General features: G+C 36.3%; 1 protein-coding gene across 3 annotated transcripts in view; it reads right to left on the bottom strand.

The window, feature by feature from the left end:
• LOC111501873 (uncharacterized) overlaps positions 1 to 12,842 on the bottom strand; it is a 314,266-nt gene that overhangs the window by 76,717 nt on the left and 224,707 nt on the right. For all 3 annotated transcript variants that reach the window (XM_023155791.2, XM_023155790.2, XM_074175575.1), the window contains one exon: positions 3,856 to 4,077. In XM_023155791.2, coding sequence (XP_023011559.2) covers positions 3,856 to 4,077 — 222 coding nt within the window. The remainder of the gene's footprint in view (positions 1 to 3,855; positions 4,078 to 12,842) is intronic.

The raw sequence follows: 12,842 nt of genomic DNA, 5'->3' as shown, positions 1-12,842 counted from the left end.
TATTTCGATATGTAATTTCACCTCCCAATCTCTCTTCATCAAAACATGGGGTGATATGCACAGTTAGTAATAGCTATATTTCCTATTTACAGAACTCACAACATATTGAATATTATTTCAGAATGAAAAAGCATCGATAAATGTAATCATCAAGTCTTTGAATTCAAAGTAGGCTCCAGAGCTTCTTCAGTTATTCAGTATTGAAATTCTATTTTTTGCTTTAAACGAGGTGTGAGAAATTGCATGTTTCATTATCAGAATATGATAGTCATTCAATAAATCAATCAATTTGTTCAACTCAGAGATAGTATTTCCAATACCAATTGGAACAGTACAGAGAACAAATTCCCGCCTCGACATAGGCGTCGGCATATTATTTTTCAGTGGTAGTTTTTCAGTTACTCATTCTTACAATCATAGCAATTGATCAAACCATGAAAAAGTTACCTCTACTGAATTTTTCCACCATGGGTGATTATGAAAAACTTCGAAATTTATGGTAGTTGATTTCCAAGTCGAAAACTCTAAAATACAATGAAAACACAAATAATCACACCGAATTCTCGTCAAACATATATTCACAAAATAATAGAAGCCAATAAAATTGCTAGAAAAATCAAAATTCTTCTTCGCCATAGTCGGATGAGGTGGAATCGGATTGAATAGCGATCGAATTTATGGAACTTTCCACATGATATTTGTTCTCTTCTTTCATAACGTGGGCCACACAGTTCTTCCACTCATCACTATTACCTACTTCATTCACCACTCGCTTTATATTGTCAAGCACTACAGTATGCAAAGTCGGTGACTGATTGCATTTCCGCAAGCTTTCTTTCAATGTGGCCCAAACCATTTTAATTGGATTGAACACACAATAGTATGGAGGCAAACGTAAGAGAATATGACCACGTGTTTCGCACATCGAACCTCTTTTTTGAAATTACGTTGTTTTATGGTCGCCAGTAATACCTTTTTCGTTGGAATCTTTTCGGGTATTTCCATGTCATGATTTCGCATGAAATCAACAATATCTGCTTTTTTTGTGTTATTATTTGGTATTGTAATCAATAACCTAGAATGATACGAAGCGTTATCCATAACAATAACCGAGTTTGGAGGAATATTTGGGAGAAGCTGCTCACTGAACCAGGTTTTGAATAAAGCCGCAGTCATATCTTCGTGGTAATCAGCAGACGAATGTTTTATATTTTTGGCCGACAGAAGCAAATCGTTAGGTACGAAACCACTTTCATTCCCGGCATGCAAAATTATAACACGTTTTCCCCTTGAAGAAGGTGTGTTCAAAGCACAATACTTGGTTTCGTCTACCCAACCATATTTGACAACATCATGGGTGTCAAACCGAGTTTCGTCGAGGAAGATTTTATGTCTGCTGGATTCTCGGTAGCTATTCATTCGCCTCAAATATTCTTGTCTGAGTTGAACAATGAGTGTCGATTCCATTATGACCATCCGATTGTTCAATTTTTCATATTTGAAACCACAAGACAATAAGACACCTCATATAGTTTCTAAAGATTTGTAATTGTAATCGGGATATTCGAGTAATTTATACGAAATCATTTCCAAGGTTGGTACTTCATTGTTTTGGTATATACCATAAATTGTTCTCCGAATCCCATCTTTTGTAGCACCATCAACATTTGCGAATTTTTTATTCCTTTGTTTTCGTTTCATTGCATGGTCAATAACATGCCCTATTTTAATGACTCGAAGAACTGTCGAACGAGATAGTTTCGTTAACTCGCATATTCTATTCACAATAGCATTCTGTGAAGTGCGACAGTTTTCCTTCTTCAAGCATTCATGAATATTTAAAATTACTCGCTGAACTAGAACATAAAAATTCTTATTTTCAAATTCCGGATCCCTGTCGATTGATACAGATTCCTCACATGTAATGTTATCATTTGGTTCAAAAGGTGTCTAGAAAGCCATATTGATGAAAGTACCCAAAAACACTAAGATTTTCACAAAAATCGGTTTGAAGGATGAGATTGGAACCTTTGATGTGAAAGTTGAAAACTTTTTCTAGAAATCAATTACCCTAATACCAAACTGATATTTTTGCACTCGACGCGCGTTTCGCTAACAAGGTAAGCATCTTCAGGAGAAACAAATTGATACTGAATCTAAAGACAAGAGTTAGCGGTTTATTTACCTAAAGTTTTTTCGTCCTATGTGGACTTTGTTATTGGAACCACTACCTGCAAATTAATTTGTCAACAATAGATCAAAAAGCGGACAAATTATTCTGCAGGTAGTGGTTCCACTAGTTAATTACCGAAAAATCAATTAGGACAATCATGAATTTCACTAGTTCGCACTTCCATTGTCTATTATATAAAATGATTTGAAATCCCTGAAACAACTAAAAAAGAAGAATTAAAAATGAATAGCTGAAAATAACAATTATATTAAGCAAAATAAACCTGAAATGAAATAGTAGTGAAATAAAATACAAGTAAAATAGAACAATTGAACAAAAATAAATAAAAATAATGAAATGAAAAAAGAAAATAAAAATAAAAAGTTGAGAGATTCCAAGTCACGTTAGTTCACGACGTTTCGATTGTTAGTATCTAACACCGTCTTCGGGTGTTATTCTGATTCCTCCGAGAGATGACTATTTATATTTATTTTATAGGTCTATAGTACTTTCACTTATCCCCGCTTCCCAGGATAATCATCATTTGACAAAAAAAGTCCACATAGGACCAAAAAACATTAGGTATATCAACAGCTAACCCTTGTCTTTAGATTCAGTATTAATTTGCTTCTCCTGAAGATACCAACTTTGTTAGCGAAACGCGCGACGAGTGCAAATATATCAGTTTGGTGTTAGGGTAATTGATCTCTAGAAAAAGTTTTCAAAAATTGGTTTGCAAAACCACTCACTACCTCATCTAACCCCATGAACACAAGGCACTGATAAAGAAATATTGTGAAACGGACAAAAAATTAGTATTTAGCCAGTGCAGCTAGCCGAGCCTTTATTCCTCAGCTACATTTGATAGCACGTTTACTAACTATCTGGGCGATTTGGGGCCACAGGCGAGAAATGTTTATGACTGTACTCTTATTTTTATTGCCGTTCCAATTGGGAATGGATATACTATATATGTTCTTGTCTATAATATATGTTAGCATATCTTCAATAATAATTACAGTAAATAAAAAAATAAATAACAATAAAGTTGTGGTGTTGTTCAGTTCTTGGGAAACGCCTAAGTAAAGCTTGTGTTGCGTTTTTTCTTGGACACAACCATGGATGTAAGTAAAAAAACAACTATTCATTCCTTTTAGTGGGAAATGAAAATTTATAATCAAATGATAATAATAGAAAGCAATGATCAACCCGCAGAAGTACTGGACCAGACAGTTCCATTTATGAACATACTCTATATTTTTTGTAACTTCGTACAATATCTTAGGTTTTTTTGTATCCCCAAATCTGAATAAGTATTACTAATATTCTAAATCAGCAAGAGGTATCGTGAGGTACATCTAAATTGATATGAAAATCATGAGATTGAATTGAAATTTTGAAAGGAAAATCGACTTTCCGAGCATTTTTTCAAATATTTTTGTAAATGACTCGGAAGAGTTCGTCCCTTAATTTTGGAAAGTACTGTTTTCCGGAATCTTGTAATCAGAGTTTATCCAATAATTTTGGAAGCACTGTAATACGTTATCCTGAAATCGTTCTGTGAATATGACATACAAGGAAAATAAACATGATCCACTTCCAAAATGACAAAAACCCTGAGGAAAAAAATCGTAAAATTTGATTACTGAGGATGTGTGTTATTAACACCAATTGGAAAATACCTGTTGACAGATGTGTTCTCCTGACGTGTGAGTGCATGCCGCCCCCGTTGCGACTGCCGCTGCGCACGCCGCTGTTCCGGGTACTTTCAGTTGCTCCTGTTTGTAGTCCGGTTGGTAGGGCAATAACATCCGGATTTTGCCCCACCGGTTGAAGAAGAGCGCTATGGCTGCTACCCATACGATTAATACTAGAAGGACTATACCTATTTCTACACCACGGACCTGAAAAGTATCAATATTTTTTATATGAGTATAGAAAATAGTGGCTTTGGATTCAGAGATTGATGATAATGATGGAAGTATAGGTTTATTTGGAAATATATCAAACATTTAAAGAATATTTACCAAATAAGAACATAGACTTTCGCGGCCGGAGTCACGATTGGAGCGAACGAAATCCGAGATTCAGTCTGGATTCCGTTCTCCTTTATCAAGAAGCAGAACTTCTAGAATAATTAGGTATTATCATCAATAGTGACATACTGCAGTAAGCAACGACAGTCAGTTGTTGAGACTTCAAGGCATAACGTTTGTTTGAAAGTGGTTTCAATGTTTCATGGAGAATTTTACTGGTTCGAACTTCCAATGTCTAATACTATTCTAATGTGATTTGAAATCTCTGCCGAGCACAAGAGGAACACACACCGGGAAAAACCAGCAAATCGAGAATAGCAAAGCATGTTTGGACTCATCAATATAACATCAAGTGGTCCCAAGATGGGATTATTCACAGGAAGAAGTACTGGTTTGAGAGGAAGTTCAAAGAAGCTGCATATATGTTGTCCAACGACGCATCCAGCTAAGTTAGCTCAGAGGTACGCAATATATGAAAACCTCCAAGCGAAAAACCGGTCAACCTCCACTGAACAGGGAAGGGGGGATAGGTGAAAGCGTTCAAATGACTAAAAATAGTCATATCTCGAAAGAATATTCCAGTTATTACCCGAAGGCGATTGTGGATACCAACAATCGAAACGTCGTGAAGTAATTTGGTTTGAATTTTTTTTTTAACTTTTTTAATCTCATTTGAAATTGTTAAATTTTTAATTTTTTGTTCATTTTTATTTTACTGCAATTTTATTTCACGTTTTTATTGAACAATTGGCTATTCATCAAATCACAGTAATTTTATTTATTTATTTATTTATTTATTACACAAATAGGGATACAACCAGAATAAATCGAAAAAAATTCCTCATTTTACATATGAAAGATAGTGAGTAAACAAAATATAAATGCTAAGTACATTACACTATACAGTAATGAATATTAACGAACAATTAAATAAACAGTATATGAAAAACCGATAAATATATAAATTAAAATTGATTTCACATACTTTTTAGATCTAAGGAAAGGTAACCTCAGTTTTTCAATATTATTGCAATGAGTATTGAAGGATCTGACAATTCTGCATGAAGGAGAGGTTTTTCCTGAATTGGTTTTTCTAAATGGGGTTGCAGAGAGATCATGGTTTCGCAAGTCTCTGCAAGGTGTATTCAATGAAATTTTTGTTATCAACGTAGGACAATCGACACGTTCATTGAATAATTTGCCCAGCATCAATATATCTGACATTTTTCTTTCATCTGTAAGAGACAACAAAGAATACTTTTTGAAAACTGGACGGAAATTTCCATTGATTATAGAAATGTCACTTTTAGGGAAGACCGGGGCAAGATGAAGTTCGGGGCAGCACGGGAAGTAAGCTTGTGTGCGTGAATAGTAATCGTGTTCGGAGCGGCGACAGCGCCATTTGCACGAACTTCGCTCTCCGCTAGTGTGTCCAAGCAGAGCGAACAGGTTAGAACTCGTTCTTGCGTTGCAGAGAGAAAAAGGTGAGATTGCAAGTGTTTTTACGCGATATTTGATTCGAAAACTGATGTACAGACATGTAAGTACCTGTGTTAATATATTATTTCAATTCTGAACTTATTATAGCAGTCCAAAACATTAAATTCAAACCAGATTTTTTCGCCGGTAAAGTTTGAGGTTAGAATTGCTTCATCTTTTTTACCTACGTGTGGGTCGGGGCAAGATGATCGGGGAATAATGGGATACTATCCCGTTTTGCCCCGCCCTTGTGATTAAAATAACATTTTCTAAGTACTGATAATCAAGTGACTGAAAAAGGTGAAAAACAAATAAAGAAACCTGGAAAAAAGACTGCAAAGAAGATTAAAAAGACAACTGACAAGGAAAACCTGCAGAAAAAGCGTCAAACCAAAAGGTGCAAAAAAGAAACTGAATCGGAAGATAGTGCATCCCAAGAAGAGGATGATGACTGTGCTTGTATCTATTGTGGGTACTTATACTCAGATTCAACCGAAGGTTGGGTCATCTGCGGCGTGTGCCACGGTTGGGCGCAAAATTCATGTGCCGGAGTAGATGAGGAAGATGAAGAGGCACACATTTGTGAACGCTGTCTACCCGATTAAAAAGCGTACTCGTTTTGCCCCACAGCATTTCCCATCTTACAACAGTTATGGGGCAAAACGGGAAATTTTCCGAGTTTATTTTTTAATTATTTGCCAAAAAAAGTTCTGTGATTTTGCATGCTACAACGTTTAATTATAAGAGAGAAATGTATAATGGTTACCTCTTTTGTTAAATAATGTTATTTGAAGAGTTCAATTTCCTTGTATAACGAGTTTTGTCTTAGCTATCTCATCTTGCGCCAGTCTCCCCTACGGGCCAATTGTTTGACGAATTTATTTTGTACACTTTCAATTCTCTGTTGGTAAATCGAATATTGTGGAATCCAAACGACAGATGCAAAGTTCAAACGACTGTATACATAAGAGTAATATAGATTAAGAAGAATTCTTGCATTTCTGAAATGTCTTGTATTACTTATAATGAAACCCAATAAACGGTGACACATATTAACGGTTTTCTCAATGTGGGATTTAAAAATCATTATGGACTCCATTATCACTCATAAATCACGTACTTCATTAACTGTTTTGATTGTGTGATTTCCTATTTGATATTGAAAATCAATGGGATTTCTATTTCTGGTGAAAGTTATTTTGTGACATTTATCGAGATTTGGGTATATGCTACTATTGCCACAGATTTCTGGAAATTCTTCAAGATCATTTTGCAATCTCTCACAGTGCTGGATTTCTTTGATGGTTCGATAAATCTTGAGGTCATCGGCATATAACAAGAAGTTGGAATGTTGAAATACTTCAACAATATTGTTAATAAAAATTATAAAAAGTAATGGTCTCAAGTGACTCCCCTGTGGCACACCTGATGTAATCACAAAAGGTTCTGACTGGTAACCGTTAACATCCACAACTTGACGCCTACCTGTAACATTGTTATTCTTGGACAATGAAGTATTTTGATATTGGACAATGGAAGTTCAAACTGGTGAAATTCTTCAAGATATAACCTTCACCCTTTCAGTCAAGGCATATACCACTGACGTCTGCCGCAGTAGCGGACGAAACATAGATCGAATATACCATATCTGTGAATATATTTCTATTTTTTCAATTCTGGAGACCGACGCAGATTTTAGCCTTCGAACAGTAGTAGTCCAGTCATTATAGTAAGTTCACCTCGGAATTCGAGATACCCAACTGTAAGTCTGTAAATACTTGTATATTGACACCCTAAAAGTTTTCTCAAAACCTACATATGGTAGAGTGTAAGCAAATATTAATTTTCAAGGTCAAAGGTCACAAAAATCGGTTTTTTGCGCTTTTTTTGGAAATATCTCATTTCCTATGGGTGTTTTGCTATTTGTATTCATTATCAATATTGTAGAATACAAAATTTTCTTCAAATTTTGTTCAAAAAAATTTTGTATACGGTGAACCGTTTTCGAGATAGAGGGCGGAGAGCACACGGTCACAGCATCACTTCAGGTCAACCGGTGCCTCCGGTCGAAAACGCGCCATATATAGTTGATGAACTATCGATAAATCAATGATTATAAATATTTGTCAATTTTTATTAACAATTATATTATATTTCATCATTTTCTTCATGCATTAAATCTATATCTATTCAATAATACTGATAAAACAATTCATAAAACAATTTTATTATTTGCACGTGTTGTCGAATGCTATATCCGTCCATGATGATTTGGCAAAATAGACTGAATAATAAATGACAGTCAATTTGACAGATGTAGTTTCAACATAATGGCCGTTATCAATTGTCAAAGTTCGGAAGTCCTTGTTGAAAGGCCCCCCATACAAGTTTTTTTGATGGAGAAAATTATTCAATACGAAAACTAAGTAACGAATGGAACATTTTTTTTTAAATACTGTTCACGAAGTGAGTTGGAAAATGATTCGAATGAAAAACAAAACGCCAAGTTGAAATTGATTTCTTTAGTTTCGAGGAAAGCTCTTTCTTCAATAAACACAATTATAAAATACAAGTTCCTGATGAAATACGCACTTTCCTTTCTGAATTTATGCAGTGAATTGTAACAGCTGCGGAACTGACATGTTTTCCTGTACTGCTTACTATACGAGTATATATTGTACTATTTTGCTGAGAAAATTGAGATGGATGAATGAGAAACAGCAGCAAGACTAGGTTGGGTTAGATCCGAAGTAAGTGGGTCTATTCGACCCTCCACCGCAACCCGCAAGGGCTTATTGTGGCTCACACCTATTCACACCCGACCAAATAAACCCAGCTTATTAACGAAGCCGATTAATTTGTATGGTGAGTGGTCGTTCAAGGTTTTTAGAGTTCGGCAGAGCCGTAGTCTGAAAACCTAATTCGGTACCCAGCTGGGCAGACAAAAAGCATGTGCTCTGGTGTTTCATCATTTCCCAAACAGAGACGACACACACTGTCTTCCTACAGTCCGAGTCTCTGCAAATGATGATTCAATGACATGCATGACAGTGACCTGTAAGAAGGACTGTCAGACATCGTAGTTCATCCCTACTGTAGTCCAACAACTATTTTGTATCAAGCTTTGAAGGGTGAATAAACGCCTTGGAGTGAGCCAATCCTGGAAGATTCTGCCAGAAGTCCACAAATCTTCTTTCCATCCAGGTTCAATGTTTGTTTGGCAAAGTCTAAAGCGATGCCAATGTCAGGTTTTGGTCCGGTGAAGCTGCAAGCAGCTTCTGTAAGACTTAACCTCTGTGAGGTATTTTGCATAAATGTCCGGCAAGTATTCAATAGAACCTACGGTGTAGGTAGTTTGGGAGACATAAATGTTTTGAGGTTTTATTTCACATTATCCATGTTCTCATTTAAAACGAGATATTTTCCTCAAGACCTCTAATGCATGATATTGTGTGAACATGAACCAAAAAAGCATGGACGATGTAATTTTCCTTATGTACATTATGACGATCGGTTTCCCATCAGCAGAATACTCTCTCTGTTGATGGAACAACACGAATTGTCTATTCATTAACCAACATTCAATTGCTCTGTATCTCCAAGAAGATTCGCAACACCGCTTGACATCTATTTGTTATCGTCCAATTATCAGTCGTCGCTAATGAGTGAGTATATGTGCACTGATGACTGATTGCATACCACCGCCACCGTTTCAAATTGGTGATTAGATACTCGTTCAGGACAGTATCGATCGCTGAAGCTACGTCATGTGTCCTGATGCATATCAAATTGAATCTGTAACAGTGAAGGTTATGCCTCATATGGCCTGACCTTCATGTCTGCGAGGGCGTTACGTAAACTTACATGTGAGTTCACGGTTAGCAGGTAATAATCCTGAGATCTCATAATCAGATATTCGTTTAAAGAATCGAACTTGATTTTAATAAAGGTATACGATAGTCGTAACTGATGTTTCCGGTTGGGGAAGGAAAAAGGCAATTTTTTCGTGCCAATGGCATCGACTGCTACGGTCTTGTGGTTTGGCTAAGTTCTGCTAATGACTCCCGAGCCACCTGGAGACAATCATCAGCATTCCGCCCTCATTCTCAACAATATTCGAGAAACATGTTCTCAGTCAAGTAAGAGCTTTTCTTGAAGAAAATCGAATATTTCCGTACGAACAGTCTGGGTTCCGCAAAAAACACGGAACACAGACTGCCCTCTTGAAAGTAATCGACGATTTTGCGAGATTCAGAGATCAATCGAAAGTCACCATTTTAGTACTGCTCGATCAAGGTAAAGCTTTTGATTTAGTTAATTTCGATTTACTCATCAGCAAGCTCAAGTTCATAGGATTCGATGACATGTCTCTTGAATGGATGACCAGCTATCTCACAGGACGATCACAGAAGGTCAAACTAGATGATTACTCATGGTCATCCCTGAAAGAAACAATCTCAGGTGTACTGCAGGGAAGTATTTCAGGACCCTTGATGTTTTCAGTGTTTATTTTTGATTACCCCATTTTTTTATCACATTGTCAAGTGCATCTATACGCAGATGATATACAGTCAGAACACCGATACAGAAAGTTGCGTGGCCAATATAAACACAGGTTTGCACAAAACATTCATATACTCGGAGAATCAAGGACTGAAAATCAATCCAAATAAAACTTTGGCCTTATACATGAGGTTCCAAAGACAAATAGTAGAAACTCAGTGCAACTTTAGGTTCACTCTCGATAACGCAGACATTGACTGGGTAGACAGTGCTAAAAATCTTGGCGTAACCATTTATAGCTCTTTGTCTTTAAATGAACATCTGACAAACAATACTGCAGTCTCATGAGTTTATGGCGTGATATGAATAAAAGAGAGAACCAAGGTTTTTTAACAATATCAATAAGAAAAATTACATATTTTGCTCTGCACAATCAGTCTGAAATTTGAACTAAAATTTGTGCGTGCTATTGTCAGTCAATCTTGGAGATACTTGTGATGCACTGTTAGGAACGTTTGGTGTCGTAATGAATATTAGTTGAGTTTCTTCCCAACACTAAACCGTTATTTCAACACCTGGACACGTGTTTCGATCACCAAATGATCATTTTCAAGAGGAAGATCAAGCTGACGTTACGATACGTGACTCTTGAAGGTGGTCACTTGGTGATCGAAACACGTGTCGAGGTGTTAAAATAACGATTTGGTGTTGGGAGAAAACTCTGCTACGGAATTTATTATTAATGAAGTGCATGGATAATACTGGAGTTTTTTCTCAACACCAAACCCTTATTTTTAATACTTCGACACGTGTTTCTATTATCAAGTTATCATCTGCAAGAGAATGAACACTAGTTGTTCTTACTAAGAACAACATTGAATGTACTTTTAGTGTAATATTCCTCTTGGAGATGATCAATTGATGATAACGGTATGGTGTTGGGAAAAAACTCCAAAACACTACAAAAAATGAAGTGCATCTTGGAGCACATACTTTGTACCTGTCCCGCTGGGGAACAAATCAGGTTATCAGAGTTCGACAGAGCCATACTTTTACCATCTGACCTGAAAGACCACTCACCATATAAACTAATCGGCTTCGTTGAGAATCTGGGTTCATTTGGTCGAGTGTGAATAAGTGTGAGCCACAATAAACCCTTGCGGGTTGCGGCGAAGGGTCGAATAGACCCACTCAATTTTGACCTAACCTGACATAAGGTGATTCCATGGATGTTAGCCTTGAGAAGATATCAAAGGGGAGAGAACTTCTGTTCCTTTCATCTGGCAGACATGTCATTTGTCATATGCAAATTATGAAGAAGAGACGACCAAATCTTGAATTGATGAGAGTTCAGATGGCTCGATATTATGAATAATTTGACGTTCAGATGGATTTATTACTCATAATTAGACAAGGTCTGGGATATTTTACAATTCTTTTTAAAGAAGTGAGAGAATTGATGTCTTTTTTTTATAGTTTTAAAATCGAATAGGAAAGTAGAAATGCATTTGTTAACCAGTGACTGTGATCACCTGAAAAACTATTGGGAATCAATGGTTTGATTGATGTTCAAAAGTTCAACTACAACTGCTTACGAACAAAAATACAATGGTGTGAAAGATGATAGAGGGATATTTTGAAAGATTTATGAACTGAAAAAAACACATAGTGACTCGTTTAGAGACTTCCAGATGTAACCTTTATCATCGCAGTCAACGCATATACCACTGATGATGTCAGTAGTGGACGGAACGTTTGTTACAACAAGTTCCATTCGACCACGTTCCACCAGCCCGCTTTTGTTCCCTCCAATTCATACACAGATCACACTGTCACCTACATTTATTAACATTGCCACTGCGTTTTTCATTCCAGAAGACATGATATGTTACTGTAAATTGTCTGAACTTTCGAAAATAAAACTCTTCCCATTGCTTTCACGATCTACTCTTAAATGAACTGAATCTCCTGAATAGTTGAGAAGGTTGCTTTCCATATCTGTTTCAGTACAATAAATAAAACTTCCTGTAAAGGAATTATTTTCTACAAAAGATCTCTTCAAAAGCTTGACAATGACAGAAAATCCATTTCCATCTACTCACTGAAGAGCAACAGGAAGATATTCTTGGAGTTGATATTATTGTACGAATATATAGAGTGCACGCATGTTGAAATACTGTTAACTGCATATGGATTGAGAATGGATACATTAATATACAAATATATAGTGACAGCATGGCTTTATTCGTAATAAATCTACCATTACCAATTTATGGGCATTTAGTTACTTTGTTAAGGATGGAATAATGAATGGCTATCAAAAAGATGTTATATACACTGACCTGGCCAAGGCATTCGACAGAGTTAAACACGAGGTTTTGCTCCTGAAAATAAAAGCATTCGGTTTCACAAACAGTACACTTGATTTCTTTCACTGCTATCTATCCAACAGAATACAGTTCGTACAGTTCAACAACGTATTTTCCTTCGAATTCATCGTTACTTCGGGAGTTCCGCAGGGCTCGCATTTGGGACCTCTCTTTATCGTGTTATTTGTTAATGACATTTCTCGGTATATCGGGCATTCTCAATTTCTCCTATATGCCGATGCCTCAAGCTGTTTAGAAGAATCGAAAGCGAAAACGATTCTG

This window comes from Leptinotarsa decemlineata, unplaced genomic scaffold, assembly GCF_025532065.1.
Source record: "Leptinotarsa decemlineata unplaced genomic scaffold, Ldec_3_MD MMD2_tig00001064_RagTag_RagTag, whole genome shotgun sequence".
Lineage (NCBI taxonomy): Eukaryota > Metazoa > Arthropoda > Insecta > Coleoptera > Chrysomelidae > Leptinotarsa > Leptinotarsa decemlineata.
This window is presented reverse-complemented; position numbering and strand designations above follow the sequence as displayed.